This window comes from Danio rerio, chromosome 10, assembly GCF_049306965.1.
Source record: "Danio rerio strain Tuebingen ecotype United States chromosome 10, GRCz12tu, whole genome shotgun sequence".
In the NCBI taxonomy this organism is placed as follows: Eukaryota; Metazoa; Chordata; class Actinopteri; order Cypriniformes; family Danionidae; genus Danio; species Danio rerio.
Genome location: NC_133185.1, coordinates 42892009 through 42909069, shown reverse-complemented (window position 1 = coordinate 42909069; position 17061 = coordinate 42892009). Strand labels below are relative to the sequence as shown.

Genomic DNA, 17061 nt, shown 5'->3' with positions numbered 1-17061 from the left:
TCATAGGAAATGGTTTGTTATACAGAATATGATACACAATCACTTTTCACCTTTGCTGTGGGCTGCAGGCTTTACACTTTCATTTATCAATTTATTTAGTTTAACATTTAGAGCGGATTTTCTTTATGATAGTAGCCTATTCCTAAGTTTCTTAATCAGCGTAAGAAATCACTTATATTGGCTCAAATAAATTTTGCATCAAAAAAGCATTTTGGTGTCTGTAAAGGTGTCTGCAACCTTTGCGGAGCATCAAATCACCATCATATTAGCTGTCAAACAATGTGCATGACTGCATAAATGATTAATCCTTTCAAATATAAAGAGCTAGAATATTGGGCATGTCTATTTTCATACACAAATTGCACTAAATCTGGGTCGGTTCCTAAAAAGTATGCGTTTGAATCTAAAAAGTCACCTGCGTGACGGTTTTTGTACTTTTATTGCAGAGTGTAAATTGCATAAGTTTTATTTATATATATTTAAAAAACTTCTATTATATACAATTTTAGATTTTATATTATATAATTTTTAAACTATTTTATTATTTTCTCCTGTGTTTATATCCTATTGGTTACTACTGTTGGAAAACATCAGAATTCGGTAATATGGAAATGTAGTTTCCTGGATGTAAATGAACGCACACATCCACATGTCAATCAATCAGAGAAGATGCAATCCTGTAGGTTAATGGTTTTTACACTTTTTCCAAAGTCAAATCTCAGCACTTTTTTTAGATGTGGAAAAATACATATTTACATACATATACAGTACATACCTCAGCAGAAGGGCCAGACACAATCTGCAGACATTTTTTGCTATTTCTGTGCAGATTTTTGTAAAAAAAAAAAAGATGTACGCAGAATTGTTTTAGGAGTATTATAACTAAAAACGTAATATATGAAAAAATTTTTTTTTACTTTATTTAATGTTTACAATGCAAATCCAATTAGATCCACTTATTTGGTAAACAAAGCAAGTCTCTCATATCATAGATCTACTAAAAGACATGAAATATGACTTCACTAACTGTATTGTAAATAAATCAATTGAACATTTTTATATTAGTCAGTAATATTACTAAAATTACTTTCAAAACTGAATAAATGTACATCTACACAAGTAAATAAAGACTCAATGATGGGCTAAAAATCTGCAGATTACTACACGCACAGATTCTGTGTGGTCAAACTCATCAGATGCTATTTGTTATATTATTCTGTAATACAGCATGGCATCAAAGATGGATTCTGATGGCATGTTTCTCCCAAGCCCAACATTGAACTACTGTTATTATTAAGTCATCTTTAATCTTAAATTGAAATAATACTAATCTGTGCTCTTTGATTAAGACAGGCAGATCATGCTATGTGCACATGCACAGACTCCACAATTTATATTTTATGCAAAAGCAAAACTATTTCTTTTATTATTGTTACCTATTTAGTAAGAGAACTCATTATGAAAGCAACCACTATCCAAAATCTAAAGCATTATGCAAACCTTTGAAAACACTAGATTAAAATATAAGAATTTCCAGCACTTTTTATTATATATTTTATTATATAAGAATAACCCTGCAGGTTAGAGATTGTATTTTATGGCTGTGAAAATCAGAGCTACTACAATAAAAATAGTTTATATATAAGTTAATTATGGTTAAAGAGTGTGGAAAAGTATGGAATGTTTGCATTGTAATTGTTTAAGAATACCCTCCATATACAGGAGCAAACTAACAAGAAGCAGCCAAACAGCAGAAATCTCCAGCAAACACTCGCATAAATCAAAATCTGCTTCAGTTGGTTAAGAAACTGATTTGAGAGAACGGGGTGAATAATTTAATTTCAATTTGGCAGCTCATTATAAATGCTTTCTTCTTCAAATTGAGATGGGCGCTGACACCGAGCCGCAACCTGACGTCCGTGACATCTGCAGACAGAATGCGTGCGCTCGCCGACAAAAGCCAATTAAAGCAAGTTTTTTGTGCAACGCAGGGGCTTTTGTTTGGAGACGGTGTCAAGAGCATCTGCTAGTTACAGGGACATCTGATTTTGACAATTTGCTCATTTCCAACCATGGCAGCTTTTTGCTTCCTCTAAACTGTTTGTGATGCTTTTATTCCCCAAACAAAACATCAGCGAGACGAGAAGTGTCAGTCTAACGGAGACTCGTGACTCATTGGGGTATTTTTGAACATGTGGAATGGAACTAATTCCTCTGATATTCTTCTTTCCCCAGCGCTGCTTTTCTAAATGGCTGTGCTGACAATCAAGCCCTCACTGTAAAAAGTGAGTCACGACTGAGGAACAGCCAGTCAGACTCGCATTTCTCAGTTGGAGGTTGAATATAATTAAAAACTAGGACGGACAAGGACTAATAGTGAGCACTTTTTGCATCTCTTAGCGTGACTGAGAGTGTAACATATAGCTCTACTCACCGCGATACTGTGATTGAACCCGGAGCCTGGCTGAGGACTGGCAGCGCTGATGTAATTTCCCACTGCTGAGTCCTGACTGCTGGGGCCATACAGGTCTGCCACGGGGCCAGGACTGTTCGCACCGGGGAAACCTCCAGGCCGAGGAGGGTTAGCACCTGTATAGGACACACATACACACTGGCGAAATCAGTTTCACTCTATAATAAAACCACTAAACAACCACAGAGAAGATGGAAGAAGCCATGTTCACTTAATATAAATAAATGAATGAATGCTTTTATTCAGCAACGACGCATTTATTTGTTCAAAAGTGAAACCACATTTATAACACTCGTAAACAATGTTCTTTTAAGCTTTTCATACATCAGAGGAAATCTAAAAAGCATGTCACGTGCTTTAGAAAAAAACACTAAATCCCCCATTTCACAATTAATTATTCTATTCATTAGGATTAAACAGTCATTGTCTGTATTGTTTTTTTAATTATTAGTATTTTTTTGGACAGTTGTACTCAGGGCTTCACATTTACTTTGTTGATCACCAGCCACTGTGGCTATTAGTTTTCCAACGTTACTAGCCACTCGCCATTGTCACTAGTTCATGGGTGCCTAAACTTTTAGGTATGAAGGGCCAAAAACCAAATATTATCAAGAGCCGTGGACCCAAGGGTAAATTTACCAAACTATATTAAAATAAAGTTGCCATGGGCATTTGCCAATTTTATTATTATTCATAATATTTCAAAATAAAAAGAAACCATTACTTTAAATCGGATAAACCAATGCAGTATAACTTTTTAAATGATGACTTATTGCAATAAAACATAAACAATCACATTTATAACACAGTGGAGTGCAATGCTGAATACACTAGTCAAGCAGAATCTGCCTTTGACTTGATTTGCTCATCAAGGTCTCTGCATTGTCAGGTGACTGTATATAGATTTAAGCAAAATCTGATTAATTTAAACCATTTAATAAAGCATTTAATTTCAGCTTTTAACAAACAGACAAAGCTTAAAACAAACAAATGTTTGCATTAAATTTGGATTGACAATCTCTAAACCTTGTCCCTCTCTTCTCAGATGGAATGGTGAGCCAAATCAAAGATAACCATGGGACAAATTTGGCCCGCAGGCCCTAGTTTGGTCATCTCTCTACTAGACCAACAATTTTTTTGATGGAAAAAATACATTTTATATGTATAATATTTGACTGTAGCATGCTAAATTTACTTCATTTACATTTTGTGTTATGTCCACATGACTCCTCGTTCATTTTACTTGTTTTATATGTTGTGTGTGATCTTGCTCAATGAGCTGAGCAAATGGATTATGGCTTCTAAGTGTCAAATTGCAATTAGTTTTATTTCACATGAATTTTTAGAGCTCTAAGGATACTAAGGATTTATCCATTTTTCTCTGGCCACACCAAACTAATTATTTCCTTGCCACAAAATGTAAATAATGTGTCAAAACAAGCAAAATGTAGCTGTTCATTCATTTATTTTCGTTTTAGCTTAGTTTCTTTATTAATCTGGGTGTCGCCACAGCGAAATGAACTGCCAACTTATTCAGCATATGTTTTACACAGCGGATGCCTTTCCAGCTGCAACCCATCTCTGGGAAACATCCATACACACTTATTCACACTCATACACTAAGGACAATTTAGCCTACCCAATTCACCTGTACCGCAGGTCTTTGGACTGTGGGGGAAACCGAAACACCCAGAGGAAACCCACGTAAACGCAGGGAGAACATGCAAACTCCACACAGAAACGCCAACTGACCCAGCCGAGGCTCAAACCAGCAACCTTCTTGCTGTGAGGCGACAGCACTACCTACTGCGCCACTGTGTTTCTCACTTATAGCTGTGTACATTTAGTTTTTTCAACAAAAATGTTCCTAAAAAAACAACAGACATTTAAAAAAATATATATTGTCATGAATCTAAAATGCACAATAGTTTGTCCAGACTAAAGGTCCATCAGTGAACCATAGATAAATGGAGAGTTAATCTATTAAAGTAATGTTATTGTAAACATTAAACCATATTAACAAAAATAACTAGAAGCAAAAAAAAAGCAGGTGAAAATCATTCCATGTGCGATAATAAAGGATAATCATGTGCACATGGCCCATTAATAATCTGTTCAGAGAATGGTTAAAACAAAAGCGGCAACTGCTGCTGCTTACAAAAAAAAAAAAAAAAAAACTGTAGCTCTGGAAAGCAGCAGGACTGTGGGTGCATGAGCACAGCTGTTTCCCAGTCTATTTAAAAGAGAGGCAATCGCACCAGTTGTGTTCCCAAGCACGTTTACTTCGTGCAAGGATCCGTGAGCTTTTAAGCTCTCACAAGCATCACATAAGTTCTACATGCACGACATGAAGTCCTCATCAGTGAGTGAGGAGAGCCTGTGTCTCACCAATCGCCTGATCATTTTTTCATTCAATATTCACTTGCTTTTTGCTTGCACAAACAGTTATCAGTTGTGCTGATCGCAGTTGCACACATATTGACAAACGGCCTTAAACTAAAGTTCTAATCTTTAGTGATGAGCCAACAATGGCAATTTAAAAGTTATTTTCAAAAGGCCAAAGTGGCTAGTGGAGGTGGCTGTCCAACTCAACACAGCTGATATCCCGCATTTGGCGAGTGTTAATGTCAAGCCCTGGTTGTACTACAGTATACATCAGAGGTGTCAAACTCAGTTCCTGGAGGGCCACAGCCCTGCACTGTTTAGTTTCAACCCTGCTTCAACACACTAACCTGTAAGTTTTAAACAAGCCTGGAGGACTCAATTATTTTTATCAGGTGTGTTTAAACACAGTTGGAACTAAACAGCAGAGCTGTGGCCCACCAGGAATTGAGTTTGGCACCCCTGGTATACTGCAAGTTAACATAGCTCTTTACAGAATGGCCAAAAATGCCTCATACAGTAAGCTATTGGTCTTTCTTTCTAATAATTAGATAAAGCAGATATTAATTGACTGTACAAATTATCAAGTGTACAGCTCCTGGCTTTTAAAGGGATAGTACACTCTAAAACACAAAAGAACATATTTTGAAAAATGTTGGCATTTATATTGGAAAAAACACATTTTATTATAATAACAGGATTTTCCAAAATAACTTTTTGTGTGTTCAACAGAAGAAAAAAAGTTGAACAGGTGTGTGAACAGTGAATGGAGAGTAAATAATGACAGTTTTCAGTTTTGGGTGAACTAACCCTGTGTTTGGTTGAGGAGACATGGAAATGTGCAGAGCTGGTGGTCTTTCAGGAACGTGGCTGAGAAACAATGGCCTAAAGGACAGTTTAACTACTCATGAAAAAACAAGGATTTCATTGCTGTTTGTAAGATGACAATATTTTTTTATACTCTTTGTGTTTTTAAAAACAAAAATTTCCTGAATGAACAGCCTTCACACATGCATGGCCAGTATTTAGATTAAAAACGCCCACAATGTCCATGCAAAACAGTCTGCAGCCACACGCTGTGCTGTGCATTAGTCAGGTCTGACAGAAGGACGAGGCAGGGAGAAACACAGGCTCTCCTGCTGTGCTAAGAACACTGAGCTGAGATTTGAACATGCATGTAAAGACTGAGCTGCTTTTGTAAATGCTCATTCCCCATATCTCTCTTCACAGTGACCGTATACAGCTGGAGGACAGAACATCAGCGCCTGCAGTCGCCACAGGTATCAACACAACCAGATGCATGTGTGTGTGTGTGTGTGTGTGTGTGTGTGTGGCGCATGCAGGGATTTCATGTCACATACAGCGCTGTATTGATGCTTATATTAGTACAATCATGACTGTGTGGGGGTTGGGCTAAATAAAACTATCAAAGTAGGTTAAAATGCTGTTATGATGCGTACATGCTAATAGTCACGGAGGATATAAGATTTTGATGGTGTGATAACATTAGATAAATATGTCACAGTACTGTTATTACGGCTCTACAATATGTCCTTTTTAAATGTCTGGATAAATTCTTTTTTTCCATTGAACACAATGTATTTTATTTAAAGAAAAATTTAAAATATTTTGGAAAACGACTAAATTATTCAAATAAATCATTGATTGATTCTTCTGTCTTCATTAAATTCAACAACACAGATTTTTTTACAACTTGAAAAGGTGTATTTCGATATCTTTTCTGTGGATATAAATTAAGGCACTGCACTGCTCAGGTCTATAGTATGCTTGAACGTTTAATATGTATATATACATGTATGTGTAGACTCCCTGATAAAAGTCTTGTCGCTTTTCCAAGTGTTAGGAACAACAAATAATAACTTGACTTCTAGTTGATCATTTGGTATCAGAAGTGGTTTATGCGAAAGGCAAAGGCCTCTAGATTACACTTTTTTAGCTAAATAAAATTAATCATGCCTTGATTTTTGTCACTTAACAGAAATAATGTACAGTATAGAATATAAAATCATGCTGCAGTGGAAAAAGAATGATTATTGTGTATGACTCCCATGAGCTTGGAGGACTGCATCCATACATCTCTGCAATGACTAAAATAAGCAAAGAAAGCGTTCTTGCAGGACTCCCAGAGTTCATCAAGATTCTCTGGATTCATCTTCAATGCCTCCTCCTTCACCTTATCCCAGACATGCTTAATAATGTTCATGTTCGATGACTGGGCTGGCCATTCCTAGAGCACCTTGACCTTTGCTTTTAGGAAGTTTGATGTGGAGGCTGAAGAATGAGAAGGAGTGCTATCCTGAGGTAGAATTTGCCCTCTCCTGTGGTTTGTAATCGCACACCCCTATACAGAATGTAACCCTAAACCATGATTTTTCCTTCACCAAACTTGACTCATTTCTTTGAGAATCTTGGGTCCATGTGGGTTCAAGTAGGTTTTCTGCAGTATTTGTGATGACTGGAATGCAGTTCAACAGATGATTCATCAGAAAAATCTACCTTCTAACACTTTTCCAAATGATCAATCAGAAGTCAAGTTATTCTTTGTTGCTCTTACAACTGGGATTGAAGACAAGACTTCACTCAGATAGTGTATATATATATATAGAAGAGGTTTTCAGATGTTTGCTGAATCGTTCAGCTTGATGACTGGAGATACTGCTGCTATAAAAAAATAAATAAAATAGTTGTAAAAAACAAAAAACGAACATGTATCTTAGGGCCTACTCACACTATGCTATCTGAACCATGCCAGGGCCCATTTTACGGATTGTTTGAGAAGTGTAAGTGCTCTTAATCAGGCTCATGAACGGTTCACCTGGCCGGCCCTGGCCCGGTTGGAAGAGGTGTGCCAGGCAGAGCAAACCATGCCTGAGCCCAAAACGGAAGATGAGATGTGACATTTAAGGGACTGTTTCATGTGGATTTATTAATCATTTTTACTGTTTAATGAACACAAACTGTCATAGATTATTAAAGACAAAAACCCCTCACTGCACGACAGCTGCACCTTTAGCAAACCTCCTAATTCCTGCAACACGAGGACTTTGATTGTTTATGAGCGTCAAAAGTTGCTGATCTGTTCGACAAAATATTTGACTGCATGTCACTGCATATCAAACGACTAAAACAATATCAATAAAGAAATCTCCACTGTACTGAGCCAGAGCGCTTCTCTACTGAACAGCTCATCATCAATGACGTAAGCGTGTCCAGGCCCGAATGTAATGTGAATGCGGGCCGTTGGGGGAGACGGGAGGGGGGACAAGCGTGCTTTGGCCCGGTTCAAGGCAACTGTACAAAGTATGAGTACACACTTTGAAACAGTAAATTTTGTCGATTTTAAAACTGGTAATTTTCCCGTGCCTACATGCTAGTTGTCATTTAAAACAAGAGTTATATGGTTTAATTCTTTACAGAAACATTAGGGTAAAAAAAATGTATTCTTGAAATGAAATTATGTTAATTGACATTTAATGTGCATATACAGATACAGTACTTAATCACAGCGTGTTAATGAAGTGATGAGAGTCAGCGCTAACTCTCCTCTCCCTGGACGTGCTGTTCTTATCGGAGCACTCCGGCTTACCTTTCTTTCACACTCTTTTATGTGTACTGTAATCTTTATTCCACATAATTGCTGGATTCTGTAAAGGTGAGAGCTGTGCTTTCTCTCGCTTTGCCAGGAATGGGATTTATGCTCCAAATTAAACCCTGGGGCTAAACCGTTACTGCTATTAGCTTTAATAGCTAAACATGACTTACATTTATTGGCTTTGACTGGTAGCTTAGCAGCACCCATGCTAATTAAAGCCGCCGGCCTGTGATTACGCAGCGTGTTTTTGAGACACAGGTGACTCATCTGTCCCGCTCTGGCTCCCAGCACTGGGGTTTTAATCGATGTCACCCTGCGCATCCTTTTGGCGGGATAACAGAGTGTTTCTGCTGAGCAGGGACAGCCGCAGAAATGTAGATATTCTCCAGCACAAAACTACACACCAGAAGTGCCAGTATTGACCCCTAAAAGACCTACGATTCATCGACTTTGTCCATGTTGCCACAGCAACAAGACATTCGGACAGACCTTCAATACAGCGCACCTGTATTTAATGGAGCTTTCTGGAAATGCTCTAAAACTTTGCTGAAAGCAATATTAAGGACATACATTGCAGTAGCAAAATAAGATTTTGTTTCTGTTTTGCCAATGCAAAAAATAAAACCCAAGAATGTTGTACTTTTGTGTTGGGCTGATGAAATCTAGCAAATTAAAATCTGGCCATTAAAGCGCTATAAAACAGCCCCTGCCTCAGCAGGGTGTTTTCACACCTCTAGTTCTGTTTAGATGCGGGTGTTGAGAGGCGAAAGGGTTTGCATGAAAAGGGGAGTTTGATTACGTGCACAACAGCCGGCAACACAAACACAGACGCAGGGGAGACAGTGATTCAGACAGCAGCATTTACAGCTGATCTGAGAGCTGTGTGGAAGTAGAGGATTTTCAGTTGTGATATTACTATAAATAACATAAAACTAAATCATTTTGACTAAGGTGTGTCTTTAAAAACTTGGAATACTGCTGACGATACTAACTAACTTTGCCATCTGAATAAACATAAATAAAGACACTGACCACACACTCACCAGATCTGTACAATCAACACTAACCACGTCTTTTTAAAAAATCTGGAATTAAAAATCCCAGGATGTCCTTCGAAAAAGAGTAGGGGTTTAACCCTGGCATCCTGGCCAAATCTGCCCACTGGCCTCTGTCCATCATGGCCTCCTAAACATCCCCATATCATAATTGGCTTCATCACTCTGTCTCCTCTCCACCAATCAGCTGGTGTGTGGTGTGCGGTCTGGCGCAATATGACTGCCGTCGCGTCATCCAGGTTGATGCTGCACACTGTTGGTGGATGAGGAGATTCCCCCCTATGTTTAATGCGCTTTGAGTGTCCAGAATAGCGCCATATAAATGTTAAGAATTATCATTATTATTATTATTTACAGTACTTCGATATGGTGATTAATTTCAGAGAATTAACAATTACATTCATGCCTTTTTGAAGCATTTAAACACTGAAAGCACACTCAAAAATCTATTTAGATTTAGTCTTTGTAATTTGGGGCCAGACCAGCAGCAGAATGAGAACAGGTTGGGCTTGTGGCCAAAGCTACATCTATGTGATCACTGGTGTAAAGCAGAAGGACTACAGACAGTTTCCTGTTGACTGCCAAATGAAATGAGGCGAGAGAAGTGGGACAGAAGGAGGTGAATCTCAAAGATCCACGACACCTGGCCTGGCATGGGCCGTGTGGCCACAGTGATCAGGTCTGAACCACAGATGTCCAGTACACAATGCCTGACCTCACTGGATCTTTTGGTAGGACAAAACAAGAGCTTTACATGCATCAGTCTGTCTGCAGATTCAAACCTGGAGTCTGAATTTCAAGATCATATTAAATGTAGAATCAGGAATGAAAACATAATCCACTTCATACACAGTTGTTTTATGAGTTGACACCTGGCATTCAAGAGACAGTTAACCCAAAAAACTGGATTACTGTACCTCACATTTACTCTCCTTCATGTGGTTTTAAACGTTTATGCTTTTCTTTCTATGAGGAATGTTATATGATATTATGAAAAATGCTGGTTGCGGATACTTATCAACTTTCTATATCAGGTAAAACATTACTGTACAAGTCAGTGGGTGCCAGCCATTAACCTTTGTTTTCAAACTATCATCTTTTGTGTTCAACAGAAGAAACTAAAAGAGGTTTTGAACAAGTTTGGGGTGAGTAAATGATGGCTGAATTAGCTTTTTTTGGCTTGCTATCCCTAACGTGTTGTGAATGAAGTCAGCACCTATCAAAGACACTTGTTCAGATACTCACAATAAATAAACTCAAATAAATGCAAGTAAATTAATAATAAAATAAATAGGAAAACATGACACAGCAATTGTTTCCTAATAATTAAGAATAATCTGGTAATAGAAACAGCAGTACTGGAGAAATAAAATGTCTGCCATACACACCTGAGCTTTTAAAGTGGTCCGGGCTTGGGTGGTGCTGGGACGGAGAGTTGCAGGTGGAGGTGACGTGCTCGCTCTGCAGCATCTGACCTGTATGGGGTCCCAGGGTGGCATAATCAGCAAAGGAGCAGGGGGCGGCCCGCTGGTCTCCAGGCCCAGAGTAAAAGCCATAATCTGGAAACCCTGAGAAACACAAAGAGGTGGAACACTGTCAATGAGGAGCACTGTGTAGGTCATACGCAATGACAACTAACCAACGCAGTGAAGTATGAGAAATGACATGAGGCTGAATGATTCCTATATACACACACTCAAGTTAACAGTTACTCAAGACATAAACAAACCAAAAGACTGTTTCAGTACTACCTCTAAAGAGAGACCTATTAGCATTTTAGATATATCAAATCCAATGATGAATTCAGCACGTGGTTTAAGTGGAGTTTATTTACAAAAATTTCGAGAGGATCACATACTTATGATTGATCACAGCTGGTCCTGCATTAGCTAACACACGATTCACCAACCAGATGATTTATAACTCACTATACTGTAAATAACCAGTTTTTTTTTTTACCTCAGTATCATCGACTTTCTGTGCGGAGTTTGCTTGTTCTCCCTGTCCTTGGTTTCCTCCCAGTCTAAAAACACGCGACTTAAGTAAATTGAACATACTAAATTGGCACTATAGTCAAGCTCTTAGTAAGCTGTATTTTTACCTATAGCCATAGTAAGTAAGAGGGAGTTCTCAAGATCTACCTGAGCTGAAACTCCACTCTCGCCCTGCTGAGGATTTCATAAGCTCGAGGCTCTTTCCCATGACAGCATGATTTATAATCAACGATCAGATAAGTGTGAACTCTTAAAAAATGGCAGTTCATCCAAAAAAAAAAAAAGAAAATTCTGCCAATATTACTAGGACTGCACAACATAGTTTTAGCATCGATACTGCAATGCACGTATTCGCAATATCACAGGATCAGCAATGTTAAATTCTGATTATAATCGACCAGTTAGCACAGTTGAAAACATACAGGAATTATGAAGCAACTAATCCAGCAGAAGGCTAAATAGAAGCCTCAAATCTCGAAATGCATTTATAGTGCATCCAAAAAATGATACTTGCCAAGATACCATCAGTCATATGTTATTTAGATTGTGCAAAGTGCATATTAAAATAAACAATCATAATTTTCATAATAGCAAATTTTAACCATATTAGCTACAAAAAGTTGATCATTTGCATGTTTGAAAGCTCTCGTGAAGTGCTTTGAAATGTGCATTTTTATTTGATGTTTGATGTAATCTCAACTGAAACACAAAAAGAGAGGAACAATGTAGCTCCTCCCCTTTTCAAAAAACAGCCAATAATGTTTTGTTTCATCAAAGCTCCGCCAGTGAAATTGGTTGAGCTTAAGCGCATCAAATGAGAAACATCTTGAAGGAGCCATGTCAGATACTAAAGAGCATTTGATTGTTTATGATGTGATAAGAAGCTGAAGTATGAGGTGACGTGAATTAAACCGTTGATCTTTTTAGGCAGAAGTGACAAACTACAAGTTTGAGCGCACTAGCTTATCGATATCTAACAAACAAACAATACTGACACTACTATCTAAAAACTTAACATCTTAAAATACTTTTGTATTTTGTAAAATATTATATAACTTTTAAAAAAAATAACTTATCTATATATATATATATATATATATATATTTTTTTTTTTTTTCCCCACACACACACACACTTAAGACAAAAAACATGAACTGTTATTTTCATTTGACTACTCAACTTGTTTACCTGAATACTGCTAGACTCATTGACAACCATAAAGCACTGTTTATTTCATTGGTATCTTTGCTTCACTGTATTGATCAATGCTTGTGATTGATTTATTATATTTTATACAGATGCAAAAACCTACAAAATCAACCCAATTCATGTAAAACTATGAATTCTTTACAAATAGAGCTATTCATCCGAAAAATATTACACCCAATACTGCAATATTTATCTCAGAAAAACAAGATATCACAATGTTACTTTTTTCTTTCTTCTGTTGAACACAAAATAATTCATTTATTCATTTTCCTTCAGCTTAGTCTTTTTGTTTATTAGGGGTTGCCAAAGCAGAATGAACCAACAACTATTCAACATATGTTTAACACAGCCGATGGCCTTCCAGCACCAACTCATCACTGAGAAACACTTGTTCACTCTCGCATTCACACACGCTCATACACTACGGCCAATTTAGTTTATTCAATTCATCTATAGCGCATATCTTTAGACTGTGGGGGAAACTAGAGCACCCCACCCGGAGGAAACCCACACGAACAAGGGGAGAATATGCAAACTCCACACAGAAATGCCAAATGGCCCAGCTGGGACTTGAACCAGCAACCTTCTTGCTGTGAGGTAACACTGCTAACCACTGAGCCACTGTGGCCCACACAAAATAATATATTTAGAAAATTTCTGGTCACCGGGACCCACTGACTCCCACATTATTTCCCCCCCTACAATGACAGTCAATGGGTGCCAGGAATCAGCATTCATCAAAATATATTGTGTGTTCAACAGAAGAAGGATTTAAAACATCATGAATAAATGGTTCATTTTTGGAGTGAACTACCTCTTTAACAAAGCATTAATAGCCCTTCACATTAAATTACTGTTAAACATCTTTTCCAGACACAAATACACTGTTGATCAGGAAGGCAGATCATCAGCACATCATCTGACAGCTCCGGCTACGCTAGCTTTTAGAGCTGGTCTTTTCAATCCTACATGCAGGTTTGCTATACATAAGGCTTTTCAAATCTTCAGTGGCCTTTCACAAACAGTAAGATGATCCAATCAAAGAGAGCCAGGATTCGGCGCAGAAGCCTTTTATCTAGCGTCTCCCCTGCCGCACATTTGCTTTTCATTGGGGTCCGGGACCTGCAGAAGCGTCCTGGAGCCGTGCCGAACATCACAGCGCTGATTATGCCCTCAACAGCTGCCAACAGTAATCTCAAGCTCTAAGTAGTTTCTCTGTCATCAGCTTCGCAACTTTCCCTCGCCGTCCGTGGTTTGTGGGCAAAACGCCTGCCTGTCAAATTACGCTCAAGTGCTGGAATGGCACAGCTCCAGCACTGCCTGCTTACTGTAATATGTGACTTGAGGAATCACACGAATGTGCTGCTGTAATGATTCCAATTACATCTGTCTAAACTCAAGCTCAACAAGCGCGATTCGGTGGACAAATACAGATACACAGACAGATGTACGCGTACAAACATTCCCAGGCTAATCTCTTGGGCAGTGTTAATTTGATAGCAAATTTTGATTTAGTTTTAGTCTTTTGACTAAAATTCCATTTTAGTTTATCATATTTTAGTCTTCAGGATCATTTTAGTTTTAGTGCACTAAATTTCATAGGATTTTAATCGATTAAATCTACTCTATATTAAGTTGACTAAAATGCATTTAGTTTAATTTAATTAAATATTGTAAACATTTATTCATACACAATATTCTAACTTTAAATTAAATAAAACCGTCTTATTAAAATATGGAATATAGCTTTTCCGATGAAGACCAACAATTAGATATGCATTGTTTATTCATATTATAAATGAGGGGTTCTCAACCTTTCACTTTGAGGCCCACCTTTTCTCAAAAAATTTTTGCTAGGGAAAAACTGATTGTGTTTATTTTAAAGCTTTATTTATATATATAATAATATGTATTTTAATATTGAAAAAAATGCACAGACCAGTTCAAAGTTCCTGAATTTTTTACTTCAGTTATTCTTTACAACTGCACGGTATTAGGCCTTTCTTTAGTAAAGGAACCTGACAGGACTACAGGAGATGCAGGAGGACTTCAAGCTGCTGCTGTTTAGAATCAGACTGATTTCTATTCATCTATTGATCTATATATCCATTAAAATAAACAACCTAACCCTAAATGTAGAATACAGTAAATGTAATAAAATGAAATAAAGTCTGTTGAAACACATCGACCTGAAGGCGGTTTGGTTTGTAGCTGGACATTATTGGAGTTCGCTGACAGGAACAGTGAACAGCTGTTCACTACTGAAACACCACAGAGTCTCAATCCTGTACGGACGAGCGTCAGTTATAAAACACTCGCAAGACGTTACTTGGACAACTATACAGATATTTTAAATTGTTCACACAGAGAGAGCACGCATAGTTTGTAAATTAACAGACTTGTGCAACTCTGAAACAGTATGAGCCGCAGACATGAGGCACGCGTGAGCTGGTTATTATAACTCTCATCATCATTACCTTTACATTTGCGTGACTGTTTGCTTTATACAACTGAGAACGTAGTCCTAGTTGAAGTGCAGCGGTTGGAAATTTAAGCCACAGTTATGTCTGTAACTAACAGTGAGGCTGTTTTTGAACAGAGTCCGAATTAGCCTGATCAACCACAGAAAACGGGGAATGCCATTACTACTATCATTTTAATATGACTTGTTTAATAATGAAATAATATAATTAAAGTATAATATTTAAGTTAATTTTAAAATCTTGCTGCCCACCTGCAGGATCACTGAGGCCCAGCAGTTGAGAATCCCTGACATAAATAATATGTAAAATGATCTGTCAGCAAGAACAGTAGGCTACTGAAAACGCAGGACTTTGCAGTTGTTTAGCAAAACCTTTATCGCTGTAAACTACTAGTCTTTTTGACCAGTCGGTTGAACAGTTCACTATAAGTAGCCTAGTTAGAACTACTCTCTTATTTTCGTTTTTCCGAAGAAACCCCCATCCACCCCTTCTCCTCCTTTACCAGGGGAGCTCTCGAGAACCACCTGATCTCATACTCCCCTCACATGCTCTATGGATCAGGCGGGAGCCCTGGGCTCAACTATCTCCGAGCTCAGTGTTCTCACCTGGGACAGCATGCCGAACCTTCTAACTTGCTAATAAGTTGTCAAACAATATCTAAGTGTGAACTATTGAAATCTTTAAAAAGGGTTTAAAAATAGTTTACCTCCACATTGCAAACTTAGCCTATAGCAAGCTTTACTGTTGTAGTTGGTGTTACAGTACATGGTGCTCAGCTGTATAGCACTGAGAAAATAAGTAATGACACATGACTGGCAAATGAAAGTGTGTTATCCTGTAAGATGTGCACTCAGTCCCATAGCTCTGTTAACTCAAACACACCTGAATCAACTCATTAGGACATTAGAAGAGACTCCAAAACCTGAAGTTAATGGGTCAAATAAAGGAGACATCAAAAATATGTACTATAGGTGTGCCTCCAGGAACAGAGTTGGGAAACACTGCTGTAAGGGACACACTAGGTGTTGTTTCAGGTCACCGCTGGTCTCTCTGGATCTTAAGTGAGAAATGGACATTTCTCCTGAATCCGAGTCTCCTGAATCATTCTCTCTCCTCACCCTGTGCTGTTATTTAGCACTAATCCGTCTTTCACGCTCAACTACAACAGCAAAACAAAGGCCAGAGACAGCCTTTTCTTTCGGTAATCCATTTTTTTCGACGTGCATCCTAATCGCCAGTCGTCCTTGAATTTTAAAGTGGGTTTTCTGCTTCCCGCTAATTAGACAAGCTTCCGCTGCCTCTTCTGCACTCTCTAATTAGATCTTTAACAACAAACAAGGAGTCGACCTCTACGCAGACTCCTTCATTTGTTAAACGGCTGAGCAGGGTGCGGGTTGGCGAACGCGTAACGTAACAATTCACAAAAAAATACCCACGCCGTATGCATTCCACCAGTGGCAGAATTGCCAGGACACCACAATGGCGGCTTCCTGTTCCATCTGCCTAATTCTGCCGATTACAGGATACCGAGAGAGGCAGTACACAAAGCCGACATTCACACACACAACGGATGTACACAGCTGCTTTGTTTATGCTGACACGGACAATTAGCCCTCAGCTGCACAAGGCGCTCAGTCGGGAAGGTCTTATCTAATAAAGGCAGGGAAAATTACCTTTATTGTTCAGGTAGATTGCCTCTAATGATAGTGCCATCAGTGTAAAAGGATATGAATAAAATGAGGCTGAAAAGAGCTCTTCAGTTGGATGGCAAGACAGCAGAAGCAGCCATCTGGGAGCGAGCCGTTGCCTGATTATCTTCCTCTGCTCATTTTCTTTTCAGAGCATACAAATG

At 38.2% G+C, this 17061-nt stretch overlaps 1 protein-coding gene and 1 long non-coding RNA gene across 15 annotated transcripts in view; one reads left to right on the top strand and one right to left on the bottom strand.

Annotated features, from left to right (window-relative positions):
* The window catches only part of msi2a (musashi RNA-binding protein 2a), a 288870-nt gene that overhangs the window by 9388 nt on the left and 262421 nt on the right, over window positions 1-17061 (bottom strand). For 8 of the 10 annotated variants that reach the window (XM_073913422.1, XM_073913424.1, XM_009305537.5 and 5 more), the window contains 2 exon segments: window positions 10912-11091; window positions 2435-2589 (listed from right to left, as the gene is read on the bottom strand). In XM_073913422.1, the coding sequence (XP_073769523.1) occupies window positions 2435-2589; window positions 10912-11091 (335 nt within the window). 10 annotated transcript variants of the gene reach the window in all.
* Window positions 1-17061, top strand: part of LOC103911773 (uncharacterized) — a 281613-nt gene that overhangs the window by 240041 nt on the left and 24511 nt on the right. Inside the window, exon 6 of one of the 5 annotated variants that reach the window (XR_012386505.1) lies at window positions 6086-6135. This is a non-coding gene — a long non-coding RNA (uncharacterized lncRNA). Of the gene's footprint in view, window positions 1-2235; window positions 2722-6085; window positions 8036-17061 lie in introns of those variants that run through there. The other 4 variants (XR_012386506.1, XR_012386503.1, XR_012386507.1 and 1 more) reach the window with 4 other exon arrangements.